Below are 23,303 nucleotides of genomic sequence, written 5' to 3'. Positions count from 1 at the left end.
CTCACAGGCCTTTAACAAAGTGCTTCACTCTGAATTATGATGAGTAGTCATGATAAAATGACTTTCATATACATAGACTGTTTCTTCTTGGATTAAAACTGTATGACAGCATAATGTAAACACCCTTACCAAACAAGTCAAGTAGCAGCAACTAGCATTTTTTTTATTTGACCGTCACCTTCCATAGATGTTCTCTCCATTTCCAGACTGAGAAATAAAGTTTTGCTAAAAATCATAAAGCAAATTACTAGCATGACCTAAGACAGAACCTAAGCTGCTTGAAATACCTCCCATCAACACAACCTTGCCACTTTCATAGCCAACATATCACACCATCATCAGATATCATTAGATGTTATTAATATCATTAGATATCATTAGATATTAATATCATTAGATATCATCATTAATATCATTAGATATTAATATTTTGTAACAATTCCTCACAAAGGTCAAGTCTCCAAAGGCTTAAAATCACTTATTATAAGTGAAAATATCCTGCCAACATAGGAAGTTATAAAGTAGTGCAATATTCCAAGGATCTATTTTCTGCACTGTTTATAACTAGGGTTGAGAAGTCCAGTTTCCACATGTGAAATTTCTTCAACTGACAAGAAGCAAAAGCCCCCAAGTTCAGGAACAATAATACCCTCTTGGAGGCTCTATTCCATGTACCAGTGAGTTTCCTTAGAATCTGATACTCTCGGGTATGAGCTGAGATGCATCAGGTTTTACTCACCCCTGAAGAAAACAGTGTATGTAATAGTTCCTGATCTCCTTGCAAGTTTTCTTTAACAAAAACCATGCATTTCATGTTATCTTGGATGTTGAAGGGCACTTTGATGGGAAGGACTAGGTTTATGCTATTAAACATTCAACACAGAGTGTCTTGATGCCAAAACACAGCAGTCTGAATTAACCCCATCTTCATCTGTTGCTCACACCTCAGAATCTGTGACGAGCCAAGCAGTGAGAAGCAGTGTGAAACACAGGAAGCTTTACTGTTGTAGAAATTAGCGTTTTCAGAGGGATGTCTCATGCAGCCTTGACTTGTCATAAATCCAATTTCTTCAACTGCTCGTATGTCACAAAGAACTACAGTTATCAGTTAAGGCTGACAAAGAAAACAGATCTACAGATAGTACATCTATGAACAAATACATCTGGGCAGACCACATGCCATGAACGGGACTAACATAAGGGGCTCCATCCTAACAATCCTGAAAGATCTGCCCCTGAGCCTTCCCAATGTCAGCCTGGAACAGAAAGATCACAGCTAAGATATAGAAATCACCTAGCATCAGCTCTGAAAGTTTCTCCTAAGATTATACCCACACTGCCTAGCTTTTTTTACTTTACTGTGGTGGGAAGACTTTACAGAACAGTTAAGTTCTGTGTGAAAGAGAAACACAGCCAGCCCTGCGAAGCTCTCCTCAAGGGTTTCCACTAGGCAGGCTTCCAGAGGAGGGAGGCAGAGATAAAGAGAAACAAGAGGATGGTAAAACCAACATTCCCTACCTTATAATCTGCCCCATCATGTCTATTAAACTGCTACTTCTTTCCTACCTCCCACTTTGGCATACAAGAAATAGTGCTGATTGGCCAAATAATTCTAGAGATAATTACTGTTTATCCTTAAGCACTCTCTAAACAGTGGTCCCCAACCTTTTTGGCACCAGGGACCAGATTCATAGAAGACTATTTTCCACGGGTGGGGGGTGGGGGGTGGGGGTGACAGTTTCAGGATGATTCAAGTGCATTACATCATGCTCCCCTCCTGCTGTGCAGCCCAGTTCCTAACAGGCCCAGACCAGCACCAGTCCATGGCCCAGAGGCTGGGGACCCCTGCTCTAAAATAAACATTCTAAAACACTGCTGCCAAAATACATCCCTCCCAAGGGTGGCTTGGGATATAAAATCAATCCTGCCTTTCTCTCAAATCCTACATACTCTCAGCTTTCAGGAGAGAGCCTAAGTAAAAATGTTTACGGATATCATTACCTTTCCATAACACCATCATTAAACCAAGATTCATAGTACCTAACACAGAGACGTTATACCTCCTGAAAAAGAAACTGAAGTTATTTCTTGAATCAGAGGAACTTAAATGACTAAAAACCAACTTCTAAATTATAATTAATAGGATGATAGTTTATACAAACAATATTATTTTAGCTGTATCTTTTTTCAGATCTACTACAACAGAAAAGGATACAATGATATTCCAAGGACCAAGTCTCAACCAATTTGGCCAAAACCCTTTATATAGAGCAAAAAAACCTTCATTCTTCCATGTCTGTTATAAGGGGAAAGAAAAGTTAACTTTAAACTTTCCAATTATGTGAAATGCATTAATAATAAATAACATCAGAGCTGAACCAATCCAATCTATTTTTTCTTAAAAATTAAATCCTGTTTGGAAGGACTATCTAAGAAATCATTGCCCTCTGCCTCTTCTTGGTCTTTAAAGGTTTCTGGCAAAGGTAAAAACCAAGGCTCCATGCAAAACCATCCCAAAGCAAGCAAATAGTAACTTAATAAGAAATGAGATTTAATCCCAACCAAAGTCTTTTGCCTCTTTTCCATTTGGACCCACAGAGAACTCAGACATAAAGAAACAAAGCAATATTGGTAAAGATATCATTCAGACCATCACTATTTCATATCGTTGGATGAATACAAACAAGTATCTTTACTTCATTAAAGCAATACTTGAAGTCTAAGATGTACCAGCCTCATGCTGGAAAATGAAAACTATAAAAGTGGTCCCTAATCTTTGGTTGCTGGCATTTTAGTAGGGCAGACAGCAGCAAACTTCTGTCCACTCATGAGAAGTAGGCCCAACTATTTAAACTAAGAATTATAGTACAGCTGATGTATTCTTTTGTGAGATGTCTGAATGAAGGATACTCACTCCAGTTTGACTCAACAGGAAGGATACTTAGGTATTTTAGAAAGAGACATAGTTTTACTACGATCACAGAAAAGATTACTATTTTCTCACCTTTCACAGTAAAGCAAAGGTATAAGAAAATGAGCTTTCATTTCTAAACATTCATCTAGGTTTTGTATTTATAAAAGTTAGCTCCTAGCCCTGGCCTAGTGCAGCTCAGTGGACTGAGTGCCAGCCTGCACGCTGGTTCATTCCCAGTCTGGGCATGTGCCTGCGTTGCAGGTCAGGTCCCCATTTGGGGACATGCAGGAGGCAACCAATTGTTTCTCTTGCATATTGATGGTTCTCCTTCTCTTTCTCCCTTCCTTCCCCCTCTCTAAAAAATAAATAAAATCTTAAAAAAAAAAAGCCCCTATGTGGCAAAACTGTGTACCACCTTGGTTTTAGAGTATCCCTCATATTAGTTATAAGAGTCCTCAACATTTAGTTACTTCTTAGATTAAATGAATAACATATAAATATATATGTTTATATATATTAACATAGATATATATTTTGGGAGTAGTTGCATCGATTAAAGCAATCCACTAGAATGTTGAAGATTAAGTAAAATAAATTTACTTATTTCACAATACTGTCCCTTATCATTAATTACTAACAAGGCTTACCACATTATTCCCGGCACAATGCTGTTTGTAGACATTAACTCAATCATTTTTTCAATAACTCTATAAGTGCTATTATTGTCCCGTTTCACTGATGACCAAACTGAAGTATAGAGTCTGTACCTTCACCAAAGTCACACAATAACAAGTGACAGATCCATAGGCCTATCTTGCTATAAACACTGTTTTTCAATCACAATAAGAAACTCCTGATAAAGAGAATCAGACAGAAGCTAATGAGCTGTGAAAGAATTTCCAACCCTATCCAGGTGGACATTCATTCTTACCTGTAACAAGCAATCCAGAGTACCTGTATACCCAGAGCATCTGCCATCACGAAGTACTCTCTGATTCATCATCCGTGTTCTCACAACATCCACAGGGTTGGAAGCCAGGGCTCCCGCCAGACCACAGGTGAAGCTTGAGCTATAAAGAAGATACAACAAAAAGATCACCACCACCACTATAAAAGGCAGGTAATAATCTCCCCCCAAACTATGTTAAAATAACAGGTAACAAGATGAAATGTATGAAAAATGAGGACCATATCTAGAGAGCTGCATAAACTTCTTAAAAACCAGCACTGATTATACTGGCTTATAAGTTTCAACCTCAGCTAAGAATATCTTTGAGGGTCTGGAATGTCAAAGAATCACAGAAACATGAAGGAATATTCACTAAGGATGATCTATTGCAGCAATTTTCCATCCTTCTCATCTCATGGCATACATAAACTAATTAGTAAAATTCTGCAGCACAACAAAAAAATATGCCTTTTGCCAATCTGACAAAAAATTAGGTATAGTTTTGATTCATTCACACCAGACAGCTATTGTTGTGTTGGCTGTTGTCTTTTTTTTTTTTATTATTTGACAATTTAAAGGGAAAAAAGTTAGTGCTCCTGACAATGGTTGAAAATCACTAATCTATTGCATCTATTCACCTGTAAGTAGTCATCAGAGTCATATCATAGCCATATTTTTCTTCAAGATGTGAGAAAATTCCCTTACTGAAATGCCCACTAGGGACTTTAGGCTCTACTAAACTTTCAGTCTCACAAGACTGCACAGACCACACTTGGTTTCAGTTAACTCAGTGTAGCATTTCTCAACTTCAGCACTACTAAGACTTTTGAGTGAGATAATTCTCTATTGTGTAGGTCTGTCCTATTGTAAGATGTTTAGCAGCTCCCTGGACTCTACCCAGTAGGTGCAAATAGTACTTCCTACAGTCTTCAGAAATTGCCAAATGTCCCCAAGGGGCAAAATCGCCCCTCAATGTATTAAACTATGATACATCCATACTAATCTGCAGCTATTAAAAATAAATAAAGTCTGTACTGGTATGGAAAGATATAAAGACAAATACTGCATGGTATCAACTTATACATGGAATCTAAAAACAAACAAAAACTAGCCCAAGTCATAGAAACAAAGAGTAGAAAAGTGGTTGCCAGGGGCAAAGGGGTAGGGAAAATAGGGAGACTGGAGGGTACAAACTTTCAATTAGAAGATGAATAAGGTCTGAAGATCTAGTGTGTAACATGGTGACTATAGTTGACAACACTGCATTGTATAACTGAAATCTGCTAAGAGTAGAACTTAAATAGTTTCACACACACTCACAAAAGGGTAAACAAGTGAGGTGATATATTAACATGATGGAAAGAATCTTTTCACAATGTATATGTATTATATCATCATGTTGTACATTTTATATATCTTTCAATTTTACTTGTCAATTATACCTCAATAAAGCTGAAAAATAATAATAAAAAGGGAATGAAAAGCATGAGCTTTGTATAATGAAGTATATGTAATATACTTTTGTAGACATATTTGCATATGCACAGAAAACACTTGGAAGTTACTAATCAAACTGTTAACAATTGCTACCTATGTAAAGGGATATGACTTTTATTTTCCTGGTTCACTTCTGTAATGTAATTTTCAAATATGAGAATATAATATTTTTATAAAAATCTTTCCTTAAAATTTCTATAAATTTGTAGCAAATTTCCACCCTAAACTTGTATATATGTAAAATATTAATTTAAAAATCCATAAATACTTCCAGTCAAGATGGTGGCATATGTAGACATGCTGCATCTCCCTCCACAACTAAGAAGGAATACCACTACCTCAAAACAACCAGAAGTTCCCCAAAATTGAGTTGCATGGAAGTCCAACAAACAAAGATATAAAGAAGAAATACCCATCCAGACAGGTAGGAGGGGCAGAGAAGATGCAATGTGGAGGCAGCAGCAGGAACAGTACCTGTGGCTGGCCAGCGGGAAGTGCAGTCACACATTAAAAAAACTAGGGAGGGACATCTGGGGAGTGTACCCAGCACCGCACCAGATCACGCAGCTCACAGTTCTAGCACCAGGGAAAATAAAGCCTCATTGCTTCGGACTGTGAAAACCAGCGGGGGTTGGGGCAGAGGAAGAAACTGCGAGTCTATAAGCGGAGTCCACTAATTTAAAGGACCCCCATGGTTCTAGAACAGCGGTTTTCAACCTGTGGGTCGCGACCCCTTTGGGGGTCAAATGACCCTTTCACAGGGGTCGCCTAAGACCATCGGAAAACACATATATAATTACATATTGTTTCTGTGATTAATCACTATGCTTTAATTATGTTCAATTTTTAACAATGAAAATACAACCTGCATATCAGATATTTACATTACAATTCACAACAGTAGCAAAATTACAGTTACGAAGCAACAATGAAAATAATTTTATTATTATTGGGGGTCACCACAACATGAGGAACTGTATTAAAGGGTCGCGGCATTAGAAAGGTTGAGAACCACTGTTCTAGAAGGTCTGCAGACCCACCCACTCTGGGAAACACAGCCAGGGCAACAGCCAGACAGGCACAAGTCCAATACAGAAGAGGGAGAAGTGCCTGGAAAAGGGTGAGTGCTGAGCAGGTGGCATTGCTCCCTCTCAGACCCCTCCCCAACACACAGTGCTACAACATGATGAAACAGGTAGCCCCATACTGACGAATACATAAAATTCTGCCCCTTACAACATAACAGGTGGAACGGCTCTACCTAAGACACACGCAAACACAGGAGCCTGTCAAGTTAAGAAAAAAGAGAAGTATGGCCCAAAAGAGGGAGCAGATCAAGGTTCCAGTGGGAGAACTAAGCAATGAGGAGATAGCCAACCTAACAGACAGGGAGATAGCCTGGGTTCAAAACACTGGTGATAGAGATGCTTACAGATTTGACATATGCTTAGTATGGCAAACACGTAAGGGAAGAAGTGAAGACTATGCTAAGTGAAATGAAGGAAAATCCACATGAAACCAGTGGTGAAACTGGGGTTTAAATCAATGATTTGGAACATAAGGAAGAAATAAACAGTCAGCCGGTACAGAAGAAAGAAACAAGAATTGAAAGAACACAAGGAGAGGCTTAGGAACCTCTGGGACAACTTTAAACGTACCAGCATCCAAATCATAGGGGTGCCAGAAGGAGAAGAGGAAGAGCAAGAAATTGAAAGCTTATGTGAAAAAATAATGAAGGAAAACTTCCCAAATTTTGCAAGGAAATAAGACATTCAAGTTCAGGAAGCACAGAGTCCCAAACAAGCTAGACCCAAAGAGGACCACACCAAGGCACATCATAATTAAAATGCCAAAGGTTAAAGAGAAAGAGAGAATCTTAAAAGTAGTAAGAGAAAAGCAGAGTTACCTACAAAGGGGTTGCCTATAAGACTATCAGCTGATTTCTCAAAAGAAACTTTGCAGGCAAGAAGGGACTGGCAAGAAATATTCAAAGTGATGAAAAGCAAGGACCTACAACTAAGAACACCCTATCCAGCAAAGCTATCATTTAGAATGGAAGGACAGATAAAAGTGCTTCCCAAAATAGATAAAGCTAAAGGAGTTCATCATCACTAAGCCATTATTATATGAAATGTTAAAGGGACTTATTTAAGGAAAAAAGGAAAAAAACTATGAACATTAAAATAACAAACTCACAGCTATCAACAACAGAACTTAAAAAAATAAAAACAAAAAGAAATTAGGCAAACAACCAGAATAGGTATGGGGATCATTTGGAGGGTTATCAGCTGGGAGGGGAAAGGTGAGAAATGGGGAAATGGTGCAGGGATTAAGAAGCATAATTGGTAGGTACAAAATAGATATGGGGAAGTTAAGAATAACATAGAAAAGGGTAAAGAACTTATACAAACAACTCCTGGACATGAACTAAGGTCGGTGGGATTGCTGGCGGGAAGGGGTATACTGGGTGGAGGGGAGCAAAGGGAAAAGAAATTGGGACAACTGTAACAGCATAATCAATAAAATATACTTTAAAAAAAAAGAAAAGAAAAAAATCCATAAACATACAGGAGGTGAGTATACACAGTGTCTCCCATCAGGCCTGAGAGAATCAGATGCTTCTTGGTGAGGTCATAGACTGGTAGCTCCACGCCAACAACAATCGCAGCCCTCTGAGCAGTAAGGGACACACCCTGAGTAAAAACATTAACAATAATGGCTGATGTATCTCTCCATAGAAGAAGCCTTGCAGATGTGCAAAGGTTCTACTCCACAAACTATGGCCAATATTTATGTTTTCCCGCTGGTAGGAAGAAATATACAGTGACAAAGTAGAAAAGACCAGAGTGTAAAAACTCAGAAGCGCCAAAAAAAAAATCAAATTCTGATTTTGTCACTAACTGTATGACCTTGACCAGGGTAAGTCACCTCTCAGAGCCTCCACTTTCCTTGTACATACAGAGAGGATTGTGCTGGGTGACCTTTAGGGTCTATCTCGTGAACTGATGAGTCATTAGAATACTAAAAAAAGCACTAAAAAAAGCACTAATAACAGTCTTCATTTAAAAGGCATGAAACTACATACATCATAGAAGTCAACAGAACTGTGACCTAGAAACCCCTTCTCCATAAGAAAAAAAAAAGGCAAACTAAGTGTTCAAGCTTCACAGAACTTCTTATATATAAATTATTCAAAAGGTACTTTCAAATGATGACATATTCCTTTCATGTCCATTTTATAGAAAAAAAATATCTTCAAGAGCAAATGTCACTCTTTCTCCCTTTATTATACTATTTGGATTAATTAAAATGATAGACATAGGAAAAATAAATTCAAGAGGAAAAAAAGGGAAGGATTAAGCCAGTCAGATCCATTTTCAAGCTTACCTTCCAGAGTCCTCTCGTTCCCTCTTGCTGGTAAATGTTAATGAAGTTGCCTATCATTCCTCCTTGAATGGTGTTGCTTTGTGCTTGCATCCGTATCTAGATTATTTCAAAGACTAACATTATCTAGAGATCATTTTAAAGACTAAAATAAGAAGGAAACTAGCACATTTCTCCCCAAATATAGATCTCTGAAAATCATGCAATCTGTTGTTTAACAGCCATTAAAAGAAAAAACTATAATTATAAATATTACTATAATGCTACCTTAAAAAATCCTCAGTAGACTAAAAATATATAAGGACTGGTTCTTCAGCACTTTGGATTCAACAAAAAGCATCTAATGAAGTTTAGAATGTCTTACATGTAACAAACAGCTCACTAAGTATCAAAAATAAATTAATTTTTAAAAAATAATCTTTGAAAAGGAAAAAACATGGCATTTTTCCCTATAGGTTACTAAACAGGAAAGAGAATATGATGGTAATTCTAAAAATTTAACATAATTAATAAGAGTATCCAGTGTATTTGGCAGCACTGAACATGAACAAGCATATTTCTTCAATTAGTTACTCCAACCCACTATTACTTCAAACCAGCTGAACCAAAAGTATGCAGGCAAGTTAGCTGTGGGACAGCCACATGATGCCCGTCACACTCTGTTACACTTGAACTTACAAATGAACTTTACAATGGCCATAATATTTACATGACCAAGATTCCAACATAAAAATAATGTCTGATAGCTCTTTGCATTTTTAGGAATAAACACACATTTCTCACTAAAAAATTAATAACTTATTTCAGTTTAGGGAGCAAATACCTCACTCTAATTTCTAAAAGGGAACTGTTATTGCCATGCTAAATGTGAAAATAAACCAAAATACATACAGGAACTATCTTTCTGTAGCCCTGATATACGATTAAGATATTAATAGAAGCATGGATATTTTTCTCTAGCAATCTTACCCCAAACTGGGTAAAATTATGGTAAGTGCCTTCACACATGTTGTACCTTCACTGTGCGTAACTGTAGTGTACCCAATGTGTTGCTATATAAAATCATAATGCTTCTCAGAAACTCCTATCAGAGGGAAGGCTCTCTAAAAGCAGAATCTTTGTCTTACTCATTTTTGGATTCTAAACACCAAAAGTACTCCAACGGTACAAGGTAGAAGCATAGTGAATTCTGGTTAAATAATATTGAAAGAAAAGGAGGGGGAGGGAGAAGGAATATCTGAGGGTTCAAAAAGTAACTCAGGACTAATTTTTATTTTATTTAATTGGTTTATACCCTTGCCTTATTCCAAAAAGGATTTAAGAAAGCTATAAACCCTGAAACAGAAAATCTAATACATTACGTCTAATTGTGGTTAAGTATTTCCATTAGTATTTCCTAAAATTGAATTAACAGATAACATAATGTGTTCAAATTTCCTAAAATTGAATTAACAGATAACATAATGTGTTACACTTCTGTAAAACTTGAAGCTCATCTATTTTTAATGAACCAATAAAACAAAGGAGATTTTCCATGAAAAATTCAAATGCACCAAAGCTTAAATTTTGTTTTCTGCTTAATCACCAGAAAAACTTGTCTCGAAAACAAGCTCTACTTTTGAGCTCATCTGTATCAGTGGGAAATAAGTTAGTCTTCACAACACTTAATTATAAATAGATTCACACATTCAGAGCGTATGTTACATTCAAATTTTCATTATCTGAACGTTGTTCTCAATAAGAAAATGTGGATTGTGCCTAGAAGATACAGGGAGAAATGCTTACTTTCAAAACATCAGTTGGATTGGCAATGGCTGAAGAGATGACTCCAGAGAGAATTCCACAGACCACATTTATCAGAAGGTTTTCATCTGTAAACAAAGACATTAGCTGTCTTTTCATACATACAGAGCTCTTCATGTGAATATTCCAAATACAGGTATAACTCATTTACATACTTGTTCCTCTTAAGAAAATAAATAAATTTATACTTTATGAATCAAGTAATTTTAAAAGGATTAGAAATTTTGCTGGCTAAAGGGATTTTACTTAGCAAAATTTCTTGCAATCTAAAAAGGAATGTAAATTATCAAGCAAAGTGAGTAACCATCTACCAATTCACTTTTGTGTGTAAACAAAGACTACTGTAATTAATATGAGGTGTGTCTGGCAGAAGAATAAAAAAGGATAAACTCCTATAAGATAATATGGAAACAGAATTTTAAAGTACATCTTATTTAATTAGAAGTACAATGAACACTTTCAAAGCATCTTAGCTCTCAGGTACCAGTTAACTGGTGCTTGCCCCTTTGAAAAAAGAGAGAAAGTTCTGTGGATTAAAGCAAGTCACAGTCAACCAGCAATAGAGTACAGGAACTCAGTTCTTACCACTAAGAAACGTACTCACTTCTTTTCGGAAATACAGGTAATAATTTCTATGATTTTAGAAAATTCTAAGTTGGCTAGAACTGTAACAACATATCCTCTAGTCCAAGCATTTTAGAAATGAGTACAACTAATTAAAAGGTTTGCTCCTTTTAAACTGTTATACCCCTACATTCAGCTGATAACTGACTTGCTATATGCACAATTCATTTAGACTTCACACCTAGAGCTCTCCTCAACAGCAATAAAGTCACAAGTAAGTTAAAAGAAAATTTGATACAAAACCACTTGAATAAAGCCAAACAACCCACCTCCTGTCTACAGTAAGTAGAAAAAAAGATTCCCCACTGACCTTCTAGGTGTTCAACAAATAATCGCTTCAAGCTTTGGTAAGTACCTATCTTGATGGTGCCATAGGAAGCCTGGCGTAACATCGCAGGGGCAATCCTGTCAAACCAATGTACAAAAGGACTAAAAAATTCTAAAAATCACTTAAAATCCTCTAGAAGACCCACAGGCAGAGATACAATCACCCATTTGCCTTCCACAAACTACACTAAAATAAAGTTCAAAAAATATATATAGGTATAATCAAAAAAGGATATAAATACTTGAGCAAATTATTAGTTCACTACGTGAAAGCTCAGCCCCTCATATTTATTCTCAATGAAACTAAGTAAACATGTGGTTCTATTTGCCCATTCATGTTAAAATGAAAAGGCTTTCCTTTCTCAACACAAAGCGCCTGGTGAAATGTGGCCTTTGGAAGCATCTATCAATCTTGAACTGGTGCTCACCTCCCTTCTTGGGGCCCTGTTTCAGTTATTTCCTCTCCCTCCCATTACCCCACCTGACCCCAGAACCACCCTGTGGCATCTGTACTCTCCAGCTCTTTCTGCACTCCCCACTTCCTTCTCGAATTGCAATCTGGCTTCCCTCCACCTCCTCCATCAAAACAGGTGGCCAACTGACATCTCCGTTACTAAAATAAATGATGCTTCTCAATTAGTGCCTTAAATAACATCTTGCAGTATTTGCTACTTGCAGGTGTCTAGTCCCTGAGCTGCCAAAACATCACTCTCTTCCATTTTTTCTCTCTATAGCATCCTACCTCTGTCCTCTGGGACTTCCCAGAATCTGTCCTATGCTTTCATTTCCCTTTGCTCCACACACTGCCTGGGTAAGCGCATCTATTCCCATGGTTAACTGACAACTCCTAAATTCATGTTTTCAACATTGATCCAAAGATATATTTCCAACTCTTCCTAGTTTCTCAGTTCACATGTACTACACCTACCTACCTACACTGAACTAATTATATTCCCTGTCTAAACAATCACGTCTCCTCTTCTGTTTCCTAGACCATGGAATGGAACTTCCATCTAGACAATGGCCAAAACCAGAAATTGAGACATTAGCTATGTCTTCTCCTTCCCCACAAACCCCTTCATATATTAGATCAAATAATATGTCAATCCTATGCCCTAAATAGCTTTCTATTCTTTCTCTCCATTCCCAGGACAACCCCTCAGGTCAGATCCTTGTCTCTGCTTCCTACCTGATGACCTGCTTCCAGTGTTACTAGTCTCTTTAATTCTTTCTCCCATGGCAGGCAGGCATGTTTTTACAGTAGAACCTAATCGTGGCGGTCATTCTACTTGAAACCCTTCAGTAGCTCCTGTCTGCCACAGGTGTAGCAAACTCAAGTACTTACAGGTACTAGATAGAAGCCGTAGTGAGTACAGCAGGCTATATCTAACTTCACATACATATACCGTGTGAGTGGCAGAGGTTTTGGTAAATCAGAAAAAGCATTAACTTCAGTTACTATTATCATAAATGAATGAACATGCACCCAGATGTTATTTTCTCTGAGAAGACTGAATCTGTTTTTTATGTGCAGTTTCTCATATTTAAAGTATTGGCTCAATTGAAAAACAAAATCCTTCAGAGACTGGTGGGTGGGAGGGCTGTGAGGCACCAGTCTGGGACAAAATCAAGGTGCTTAGCATAGCCTGAGGTTGTCCATATCCTAACCCCATATTAGTACTCCCATCTCCAGCTCTTGGTATTCACTAACTCCCATGCTATATCCATGCTGAATTACTTGCAGTTTCTAGAATATACCATGCTCTCTTGCACATTCTACTGGTTCTGTGGGAACATAGTTCCTCTCTAACTTCACCTGGCTAACTCTTTTTGATCCTCAAGAGCTGGTGTCTCATGCATCAAGCAGCTTTCCTGACAACCCGCCTCCTCCCTCATTCCCACTGTCTGGGACTGATACCTTTGCCGGACAAGGAACAATGTGCTGCTGCTGATCCTTATTTGTCCTCCCAGATCCACTCTGACCCTTCTCCATTCTGCTCCATGACCTAAGAGGCTGGTGCCTATGGACTACAATACCCAGTCTTCCTCTGTCAGCTGACTTTCATGTGGATTCAGCCTGCAGAAGATGGGAGGGAAGAAGAAGTAGAGGTACTTCTTTCTCTCCCTGGACACTACCAAAGCATCCCTTGAAAACTACTGTTTGTTCCTTCAAGGCTCCAGCCCTGGTAGGCTCTGCTACACTATTCCCGTCCTTAGGTTGGTAACAATTTTTCACTTTGCTGGTTTTTAGGTACCTTAATGCCCTTCATTTGTTCCCTTAACCCTTAAGTAGTCCCTTCATTAATCTCTCTTCATTTAAACCACCCAAATGAATTCAGTTTCTTGTAGGGATTCCGGCTGACATAGGTAGGATCCTGCCTTACTCACTTTCCTGCCTAATGCCTACCGCATACTGTTTATTACATGCTGGATTAAAGAAAAGTACTTCATTGCAACTCTTACCCATGGAGAATACTCCATCGTTTTCATTATGGCAAAAAAGTTAGTAAATCATAATAGCCAGGGGGAAGAGCTATTTTCAGAGTAAAAAACTAAATTACAGGATTTTTTAAAAAACAGGACAACTGGGTGGGGACTGACTGTGGGGGGGGGCAGGGTGCAGGGAAGCAAGAGGGGGAAAAAAAGTGAGACAACTGTAGTGGAAAAACAAACAAACAGAAAATTTTTTAGTGGGGGGGGAATAAAAATATAAAGAATAGAAATGCAAGTTCAGTGAATATTAGAAGGACAAGGATTTTCCTTCCGATAAGACAGTCCTACAGATTTAGAGACTTGTATGTGGGTTATGTTACATAAATTAACATGTGTTTTCTGTTTTCAAAGGGCATAAGCCTACAATCTCATTACCTGAGTGATTATCTGTATGCATAGGCCTCACTTAATCCTGTCTGCATTGCTGCCTCCTGAGACTCAAGGGTTTGGCTGAACTAAGTGGCTGGGTTGGTGAAGAACGGGGTGGTCTGTGGGCTTCACTTTAAAACTGGTTTCTCTTTTCTATCCTAATGGCTTGGACAGAAAAAGCCCAGAGGCCTGAGATGGGGGAAACCTAAAATATTTCCCTCAGTCCAAAATAAGTATAATGGGCAAAAGGGTTTTGGACACGTGAGATGTACCTGGCACACCTTCCTCCAAAGAAGCCCTTCTTTTCCCTAATGTGGGACATTGAAAAATTAATACCTGTCTTTTGTCATCTAGTGGGTACGGATTAAATGATGTCCTTTAACCCTGTTGCCCCCAGAACACAACAAGGATGCCAGCCTGCTAAACCAAGCATGCCGTTGTCCAGAGACAGCCAACCAACCTGGAGTCTGCACGATCCTTCCACTTGTGGGAAGGCCACCCTCCCCTCCACATCCCCACTCTTATTAGGGATTTCTTGACCCACGGGTAGGTAGGACGACGACCATGTCCAGCTTGAAGCAGCTAGAGGAGCTCGAGACCTTCATCCATTGTCCTTTATAAGATTGTAAAGGGTCTTAAGTCTGAGAGGGAGGAATTGTTATTTTTTATTGTTAAAATATTTAACTAATTAATTAATTAATTTTAAAAAAAGAAGAAGAAGAATATATGAAAGGGTGAGGCGGGAGAGCTTGTATGTACGACCCATGGGCATGGACTTGGAGAGGGGACTGTTGGGGGGGGGGTGCTGGGCGGAGGGGAGCAAAGGGGAAAAAAAATTGGAACTATTGTAACAATATAATCAATAAAATATACTTAAAAAAAAAAAAAAAAAAAACAAATGTAATTTTATATTATCTATATTTGAATATAATAAAAACACCACAACATTCACTACATAAAATACATACAAATACAATAAAGTTGACATTAAAAATAAAAAATCTATCATGTTACTTGCTCTTTTTAAATACACCTCAAACTTGTACTTTTTCTCTATGAAGTCTTAGTGTGAAAGACTTTCATTTAAAAGGTCAGCAGTAAAATTTAACATACAAAGGTCACTTACCCTGAATACAATGCTCTTAGGCCTTCTTCTCTGCCTATCCTCACTAACGCATGCAACATTCCTCGATACCTAATTTCTTTAAAGTTCACATCATTCATCTGGCCTTGAATCTGGAGCCGTGTCTTGGTTAAATCAATTGGAAATGTACCTAAAAATTTTAAAGAAAAATTTCACTTAATAAAAATAAATCCCACTAAGGATACATAGTGACATATTACTGAAGATCATTTAGACTGTAGTAAACCAAGAAACAGATACTTTGCAATCTTTTTTCTATTAAAAAATGGGAACCAAAAGAGTAAAATAACAAAAAAAGACAAAAATATATTTTCTTTCTTTACATTTTTACTTATTCTACAAAGAATTTGAGGAAACTGCACTGCTGTAAAAAGTAGATACATGGAATGATTTTGACAACCAGGAAATCAATTTTAAAATATAAGTTATTTTTTACATATGTGAAGGCTAAAATTGGATTCATTATTGAGAGATAAGTTCATTTCTAAAGAGTTTCTCACTTTGTGTTCTATAGTCTAAAAACAAATTTGTTAATGCAAGTAAAGTTTAATATAGTGCCTAAGAGATTATCAACCCAAATTTGTAAAACTCATACTCAGTAAATGTGATTTATTTTGTCAATGGGAGTGCCCAACTGTACAAGGAACGTGGGTGGGTGGTTAATGAGCCTCCACTCCTGGGCACTGGTCCCACTGGCTCCTCAAGGGCAGCCTTCATCCCAGGACAGCAGTGACTGAGCCCTGGAAGCAAATGAAGTGTCTGGCCTAGCACTTGGCACTTGGGCAGCTGCACAATCAGTATTTATTGAATGAATGAGTCTAGGGAATAAACAAAAGAATAAACAGGACCTCAACTAATGAAGAAGTCACAAATAGGATATAGATCATGTGTGGTATCAGAAAGTGACAGCACAATGATAGCCAATGGAATTTGGCTCAGGGAAGACCTTGGAGCTCCTCAAATTTCTTTATACTCAAATGTGTTAAGGGTGGGGGCAAAGTATGAAAAAGACAAGGAAAGCAGGGACTGATGTAATTCAAAAATGATTCATAAAACTTCTGTTTGGTCAATGACTTCAACTTTCTCCCTACTGAACTTTGAATTCTAAATTTACAATAAGTAGCCAAAATGACTTTTGTCTAAAAGAAGCACACCAAAAGAAGGAAAATTTGAATTCTGAGATTAATGTTTCATAATCTCCCATTCTGTGCTTGAACTACATTCACATCAAGCACCAATCGTGACCTTAGGTTTTAATCACTGTCACATACAGCAGGTAAATTGAGCTGACTCCAGCACTCGGGCTCCTTACCACATTCAGCTGTGATGGAGGCCAACCCTCCATACACAAAGGGCTTCCAGTTGAGGGTCGACATTCTCATTACTGTCCCTTCTCCTTGGATTCACAGAAATATAACCTCCAACAGTTCTTTCTGGGAACAAAAGAATGATATTTCAAAGTTGGAACTTCTCACACAGGCAGTTCCTCCTTTAAACTTGTGTTTCATTTGGAGAGTGCTATCAGATACTATCAATGAAACTCCCCTGCAACAATGCACAAGTCTGGGATGGGAGCCTTGCCCCAATAAAGCAAAGCATCCATATCTACTAAACCCCAAATCAGCAACTACTATTCTCTCTATATCCGTTGCCTAATTCTCATTCAAGCTTTAATTAATCCAGTATACTGATACCTTGGTATGTGTGGATGCATTCAGTGTAAAACAATGGAGGCTATTTTCTCAGTATGGGTAGTCTGTTTTATCTTAAATCTGTCCTTCCGTATTTGCTATTTGTCACTGTCTTAGTGAGTCCCTCCTGGGAGGCACTGAAGTCCCTCAGGTGTACTACAGCAAAATAAAAGCTGCAACCCAGTGTCACAAGGTTAAACGACAATTACTTAAAATTACCAAAAAATATTTCTTACTTTACACTCTATAAATGTTAGCTTACCCATATTATGTAATAGCTGGGAGGCAGCTTGGTGTGAAGGAAAGAGGCAAACACTGCGGTCAGAGCCACAACACTTCCTTTCATGGGAAGTTCCTGTTAACTTCCGGGTTTTTTTCTTCGTTAACAACAACATCAACATCATCATCATCACAGCAGCCAACAAAATCAACTAGGGGTAGAGCCCATACTTTTATTCACTAAGCTAAATAAAATACCTAGCTTTTAGATCTACTGTGGAGATTAAATATATAACTTTAAACTAGCAGAAAAGACATTCAACAAATGCTGACTTCCATCCTCCTTTCCCTTAATAGGTCGGGTGGCACTGAGACATATATTTACATGCCTGCCACAGCCAAGTCCCCCACATTCATTATATGTTCTGCAGTTTTATGCAATGTTAGTTGGTAAACATGGCCTCATGGCTGTTACTAGGTAATACATGCAAGTTAAACTTTTGTGTATACACTAACACATATAATTATTGTTGATTTAAATCAAAATTTCTAATTTATTAGCACCATTACTAGCGAAGAATATGCCCAATGTTTCTACTCCACATGTTTTAGGAATTTCCCAAGTCTACATTTCCCAGGAGAGGCCTATCATAAATCACTATTGACAAGATCGTCAGTTTTCAACAAAGTCAAGCGGCTTGCTTAAACTAAGCGAAAAAACAAGCAACCCAAAGGCCACACTAAATAGATCTACCAATAGCTATTCCTCATTTATGGACATTAACCATTACAAATTACTGAGGCAGAAGTCTCCCTAAGCATGGAATTAGAAAATCATCATATGCTTTATGTATTTCAGTACCAAGAACAAGCCCTGTCCCTAAAAATCTATCTCTGTATTATGCTTGAAAATACTCAATATCTGTACTTAACTAATTCTTAGCTTTAATAAATTATAGGATAATATAATGATTAACACTAAGTTATAGACTATAAGAGCACATGATAACAAATACAATAATTAATTTACTGTCCAGAAGTATCTTCTTCAACCCATTGTTGGATTTTGCTGAATTCAAGTTAAAAAACAAGTTGATAATTACATATCAATGACATATGGAAGTGTACAATATAAATTATTTCAGCGGATCCCCTCAACAAGTGTGGGATAGAATAAAAACAGACCAGGAAGCCAAGTCTCGGGAAACAGGACAAAGCTGGGCTCCCAACCCCAAGTGTTCTGATTTCAAGTGCAGGGTTCCTTCTGCTACCATTTGAGGCTGTACACAGTCATGAAGGAGTGCTGACCTTTTAATTAAGGAGAAAATATTACTAAGCAGCTTTGAAAAGGTCCTGGTGATAAGACACCTATTATAAACAATAAAAGTGTGCTTAATTTGAGAAAAGCCTTAAGAGAAAATATTCAGAAGGTAGTCGACCTAAACAGGGATAATTTATATTACCAACACAGCAACAAAAATAGTGTTTATGATTCTTTTTCACACGGTATTTTTACTGAGGTGAAATTCATACTATAAAATAAACCATTTTAGCAAACAATTCATTGGAACTTACTATATTCACAATGTTGTACAACCACTACCTTTAATTCCAAAATGTTTCATCATACCACAAGAAAACTATTAAGCAGTTGCTCCCCATTATCCCCTCTCCCTGGCCTCCATGTGATTACTTTCTTGCCTGTGATACTACATATGCGTCAAGCATCTGTGTGGAACATAGAGAACTCCTTATTAGTAATTCCTAACCTGGCTGCAGAGCTTCCTAAAAATACAGACATCAGGGCCCCATCCCACGCATCTGTGTTGTTACTGAAATCAGTGGATTAAATATATTATTGCCAATCACACGTTGGGATACTTATCACTTAAATCCCTGTTTTAAATAGTTAATCCTCAAAGATGACAATATATAGTTCATTCTTTTATTCACTTATTAAGTAATTATTTTTTCTACAGTTACTATATTATGTCAGAGAAGGAAAACTCTGACTCCAAAAAACCTCTGCTGCCTTGCGGCATACCTCTTCAGGGGAAAGGCTAAGGGAGTAAACCCCGACAGAAAATCCGGAGCCGGAGTCCCTAAGGCGGTTTGACGTTGTAGTCAACACCGGCACAATAAATATCCTCTAAAATATCAGCAAAAATTTATGGGAAATGGGATTATACTAACTTTTAATTTAAAAACAAAATATTTTTTAAAGAGAAAAAACTAACTGACATGGACAACAGTGTGGTGATTGTGGGGTGGGTGACGGGTTGGAGGGGTGGGTATAGATGGGATAAATGGTGATGGAAGGAGACTTGACTTGGGGTGGTGACCACACAATACAGGGTACAGATGATGTGTTGTAGAATTGTGCACTTGAAGCCTGTATAATTTTGTTAACCAGTGTCAAATTCTAAAAAGGAAAAAATAAAAATAAATAAAATAAAATAAATTTTTTAAATTATTTATTTATTTATTTTTAGGGAGGGGGAAAGGAGGGGGGAGAAACATCACTGTGTGGTTGCCTCTCCCTTGCGCCCCCAACTGGGGACCTGACATGGGACCTAGTCATGTGCCCTGACTGGGAATCGAACCAGCGACACTTGGCTCGCAGGCCGACGCTCAATCCACTGAACCATAGCAGCCAGGGTTTAAAATAAAATCATTTTTAAAGACTATATTGTCATTAAGACCTCATGCCATCTTACTGGGTAACTTCCTGGTTTCCTGTCACTACATTTTTGTTTTGCTAGTTTAGTTTTAATGGGATTTGGCTTCTTTTTCTTCTGTTGGTCTTGATATTAAGTTTTTAGTTAGATTACAACCCAGAGGTTCTGAGTTATACTCATCTGTAAATACTCAACAAGAGCTCAAAATCGTTGTGGAATTGCCTCCCTATGGTTTTAAATCACATGGGATGGTGGACCCACCCATTAGTTACTATTCAGATGTACCACCACAAATAAGTGTCTACTCCTGCATCCTGAGTTAAACTCTAAGAAAATACTTTCTGTTCAATTACAATTTTAAAAAATTTGATAGGAAGAGAGAAAAAAAACTTTGGGTTCTTCTCCTTTCCTTTCCTAATGCTAAGAATAAATCCCTGAGCAGTTAAGACTACTGTGCCTTCCCAAGTTAATATTTGTTATGTCTAATAATTTGGTTCAGATAACAACCAGAGAGCATCAGTATTTGGTCAAACATCCAAATAAGCATGGGTTCTAACAAAGACTGGAATGTCCAGTAAGATATACTGATCACGGCCAGCTGGGACAGGGATTCAGTTATCCTAGGCTGAAAGCTCTGTTCAGTAAACTAAACCATGTCTCTGTTTTTGAGTTCTCTTCGGAGGAGTTTTCCAAACACACATTCCTTAACTTCCTAGCACAATTTTGGGGAAAAATCCCAAACTTGATGAAGTGCCAAGACTGACAGCCCAACACAGTCAGGTAGATTTGATGTGTCCTTAGCAATCACTAGTGGTTGGGCCACATCTCAGCAACTTGGTAAAAACTGTGTCAGGTGTAGCAGTGGCTGTCAATCAACTTCCCACTCTGTGCTTCTCTTTAGGCACCTCTAGCCTTACACCCAGAGACTACTTCTCTTTGCTGCCTTCTGAACACAATACTAACAACAATAGATATCAGTACTGAATATCTGATACATCAGGCATTGCTGTATGTTTTCCACTTAAAGGATTTTATTTAATCATCACAACTCCATGAAAGAGGTATAATTATCCACATTTCACAATTGAAGAAATACAGCCTCAGAGAGGAAGAGTGGCTTTCCCTAATCACACAGCTACAAAGTACTCAAACTAAGGTCTCCTTGAAGGAACACATGATCTTTCCTCCATTACTACAACGCCAAACACTATTTCCCAAAGGCTGTTAAAAAGTATTGGCCTGTGGGAAGGTAGGGAATTCTGAAATTCAGAATAAGTGTAAGGTTTTCTTGCAGGGGAAATACAAACTATTTTTTTACGTGTTACCTGAGTGAAATGTCTATACAAATTATGAATTCCAAAGGATTCTCCCTACACTTAGGAAATGTGCTAAATTACATAACCTCTTAACTATATTTTCTCTTACTTCAGCACTTATTTTCTCCTTACCATACTTGTACAGCTGCAAAGGAAGGTTAATAATTCTCTAACATAATTAATTCTGGATAAGTTTTTTCAATTTTGTGTTCCCATTTCAGTCTGAGTCCTAAACTGTAATCACAGTCTCCAAAGTTCAGTGCACTTATAAATCTTTGTTCCCTGCAGTACTGTCTTTCATGAGCATTTCCTTTTTCTTTCTTTTTAAGGGCACAGGACAAAAAATAAGCTCATCACAGGCTTATAAACGTGAATTTTAAAGGAATATTAGGAACTGTATTTCACTTTGTATGACTTAACTCATCCCATGGTGACAAAACTAGACAGCCACAAAACCAAGACCCGAATTTATGGCTTTCAACTTTTCTCACCACTTGAGGAAGATGAAGCTAGAATCTGCCGGCAGTCCCGACATTGTTTCGCTATTCTTGCGCAGGCACAATAATGCTGTTCATTGCAACTGCTTTACACGAAATTACTTAACCTAGAAAGACGCTAAAATCCAGAGCTACATTAACTTCTCGAGCAAATTAATTCAACCTGTCCTTGCGAACATGAGCCGACCTGGCGTGTTCTCGGAGCCATTCAAAGTACAGCGTGCCATTTCCCAGAGCAGCAGCTCGCCGGTGCTCGGGCTGCATACTCTGAATCAGGCTCGAGTGGCCGGGATGCAGAGGCCGACGCAACACGCCGCGGAGGCAAGAGATGCCAGACGGGCCCCTGACTCGGATCTCAGTGACGGCGGAACAGACGTCATCCCACACCGCCAGGTAATGAGGCCTGGGAGCCTGAGCTCCAGGGGAACCCACCTGATCGCGAGCAGCAGGAACCAACTGCGAAACCTAGCGCCCCACTGAGCCCGGCCCAGCACGCGAACCGGAGGGCAGAGGCAGCTCGAAGCGAGCCTGGCCGCTCCGGGTCTCTCCAAGGCCGCAGTCCCACCCACAGTCCCAGCACACAGCCCCCGCCGCCCCGAGGGGCAGCACCAGCTAGTTCCAGACGCCGCGGGAAAGCAGGACGGACCAGAGGAGGGGTGACCCGGAGGGAGCGACAAGCAGCCACCTCGGCTGCAGCTGGGTGGCCAGAAACTCACCTGGTGGCCCCGGATCTGCACCCTTTCCTACCCAGAGCCTTACTAGGTGGCAAGAGCCGCCAGCAACCCGGAAGCTGAAGAAAAGTCAGTAGAGCAGCGCGGAGGCCCGGAAGCCCGCGCGCAGGCCCGCCCCGGCCCGCCCTGAGCCTTGGCTCCCATTGGCCTCTCTCGCCACTGCCCCGCCCAGCCACACCCATGGTACCCCGCGGCCAGGGGCTGGAGAGGAGCCGGACACCTAGTTCGCTGCACACTGCACGTCGTGGGTGCAGCGCGGGATTCCGAGCGCCTCCTGAGGCCTCTGAGCTCGAATTTGCGGTGGAGAAGCAACCTTGTGAATGTGGGAGAGCCACGGAAAAGGATCCCCCTCATGGCGCTGATTCTTCCTGCCCTCTGAACTGCACTTTTTTTTTCAATTACAGTTAACATTTAATATTATATAAGTTTCAGGTGTTCAGCACAGTGTTAGACATTTATACAACTTAAGAAGTGATTCCCCGTAAGTCCAGTATCCACCTGGCACAGTGCAATTATTACAATATCATTGACTATATTATCTATGCTGTACTTTATATCCCCCTTGACTATTTTGTGATTACCAGTCTGTATTAATTCTTTCACCTCTTCACCATCCTCCCAAACTCCCTCCCATCAGTTTGTTCTCTGTGTCTATGAATTTGTGTCT

The 23,303-nt window shown here is 38.9% G+C and overlaps 1 protein-coding gene across 8 annotated transcripts in view; it reads right to left on the bottom strand.

Annotated features, from left to right (window-relative positions):
- Nucleotides 1-22,704, bottom strand: part of SLC25A30 (solute carrier family 25 member 30) — a 30,456-nt gene extending 7,752 nt beyond the window's left edge. For 3 of the 8 annotated variants that reach the window (XR_016507434.1, XM_090258421.1, XM_090258420.1), the window contains exons 1-8: nt 22,622-22,704; nt 16,817-16,937; nt 15,487-15,634; nt 11,482-11,576; nt 10,530-10,615; nt 8,748-8,843; nt 7,929-8,053; nt 3,846-3,984 (exon numbers count right to left, since the gene is read on the bottom strand). Coding sequence is in view for 4 of the 8 variants with exons in the window: in XM_090258421.1 (XP_090114547.1) it covers nt 3,846-3,984; nt 7,929-8,053; nt 8,748-8,843; nt 10,530-10,615; nt 11,482-11,576; nt 15,487-15,634; nt 16,817-16,886 (759 nt within the window). In the remaining 4 variants the exon portion in view is untranslated. Of the gene's footprint in view, nt 1-377; nt 1,096-2,215; nt 2,297-3,845; nt 3,985-7,928; nt 8,054-8,747; nt 8,844-10,529; nt 10,616-11,481; nt 11,577-15,486; nt 15,635-16,816; nt 16,938-22,621 lie in introns of those variants that run through there. The other 5 variants (XR_016507432.1, XR_016507433.1, XR_016507431.1 and 2 more) reach the window with 4 other exon arrangements.
- Nucleotides 22,705-23,303: the final 599 nt, after the last annotated feature.

The sequence above is a fragment of the Furipterus horrens genome, unplaced genomic scaffold, assembly GCF_987537825.1.
Source record: "Furipterus horrens unplaced genomic scaffold, mFurHor1.1.pri manual_scaffold_12, whole genome shotgun sequence".
NCBI lineage: Eukaryota > Metazoa > Chordata > Mammalia > Chiroptera > Furipteridae > Furipterus > Furipterus horrens.
This window is presented reverse-complemented; position numbering and strand designations above follow the sequence as displayed.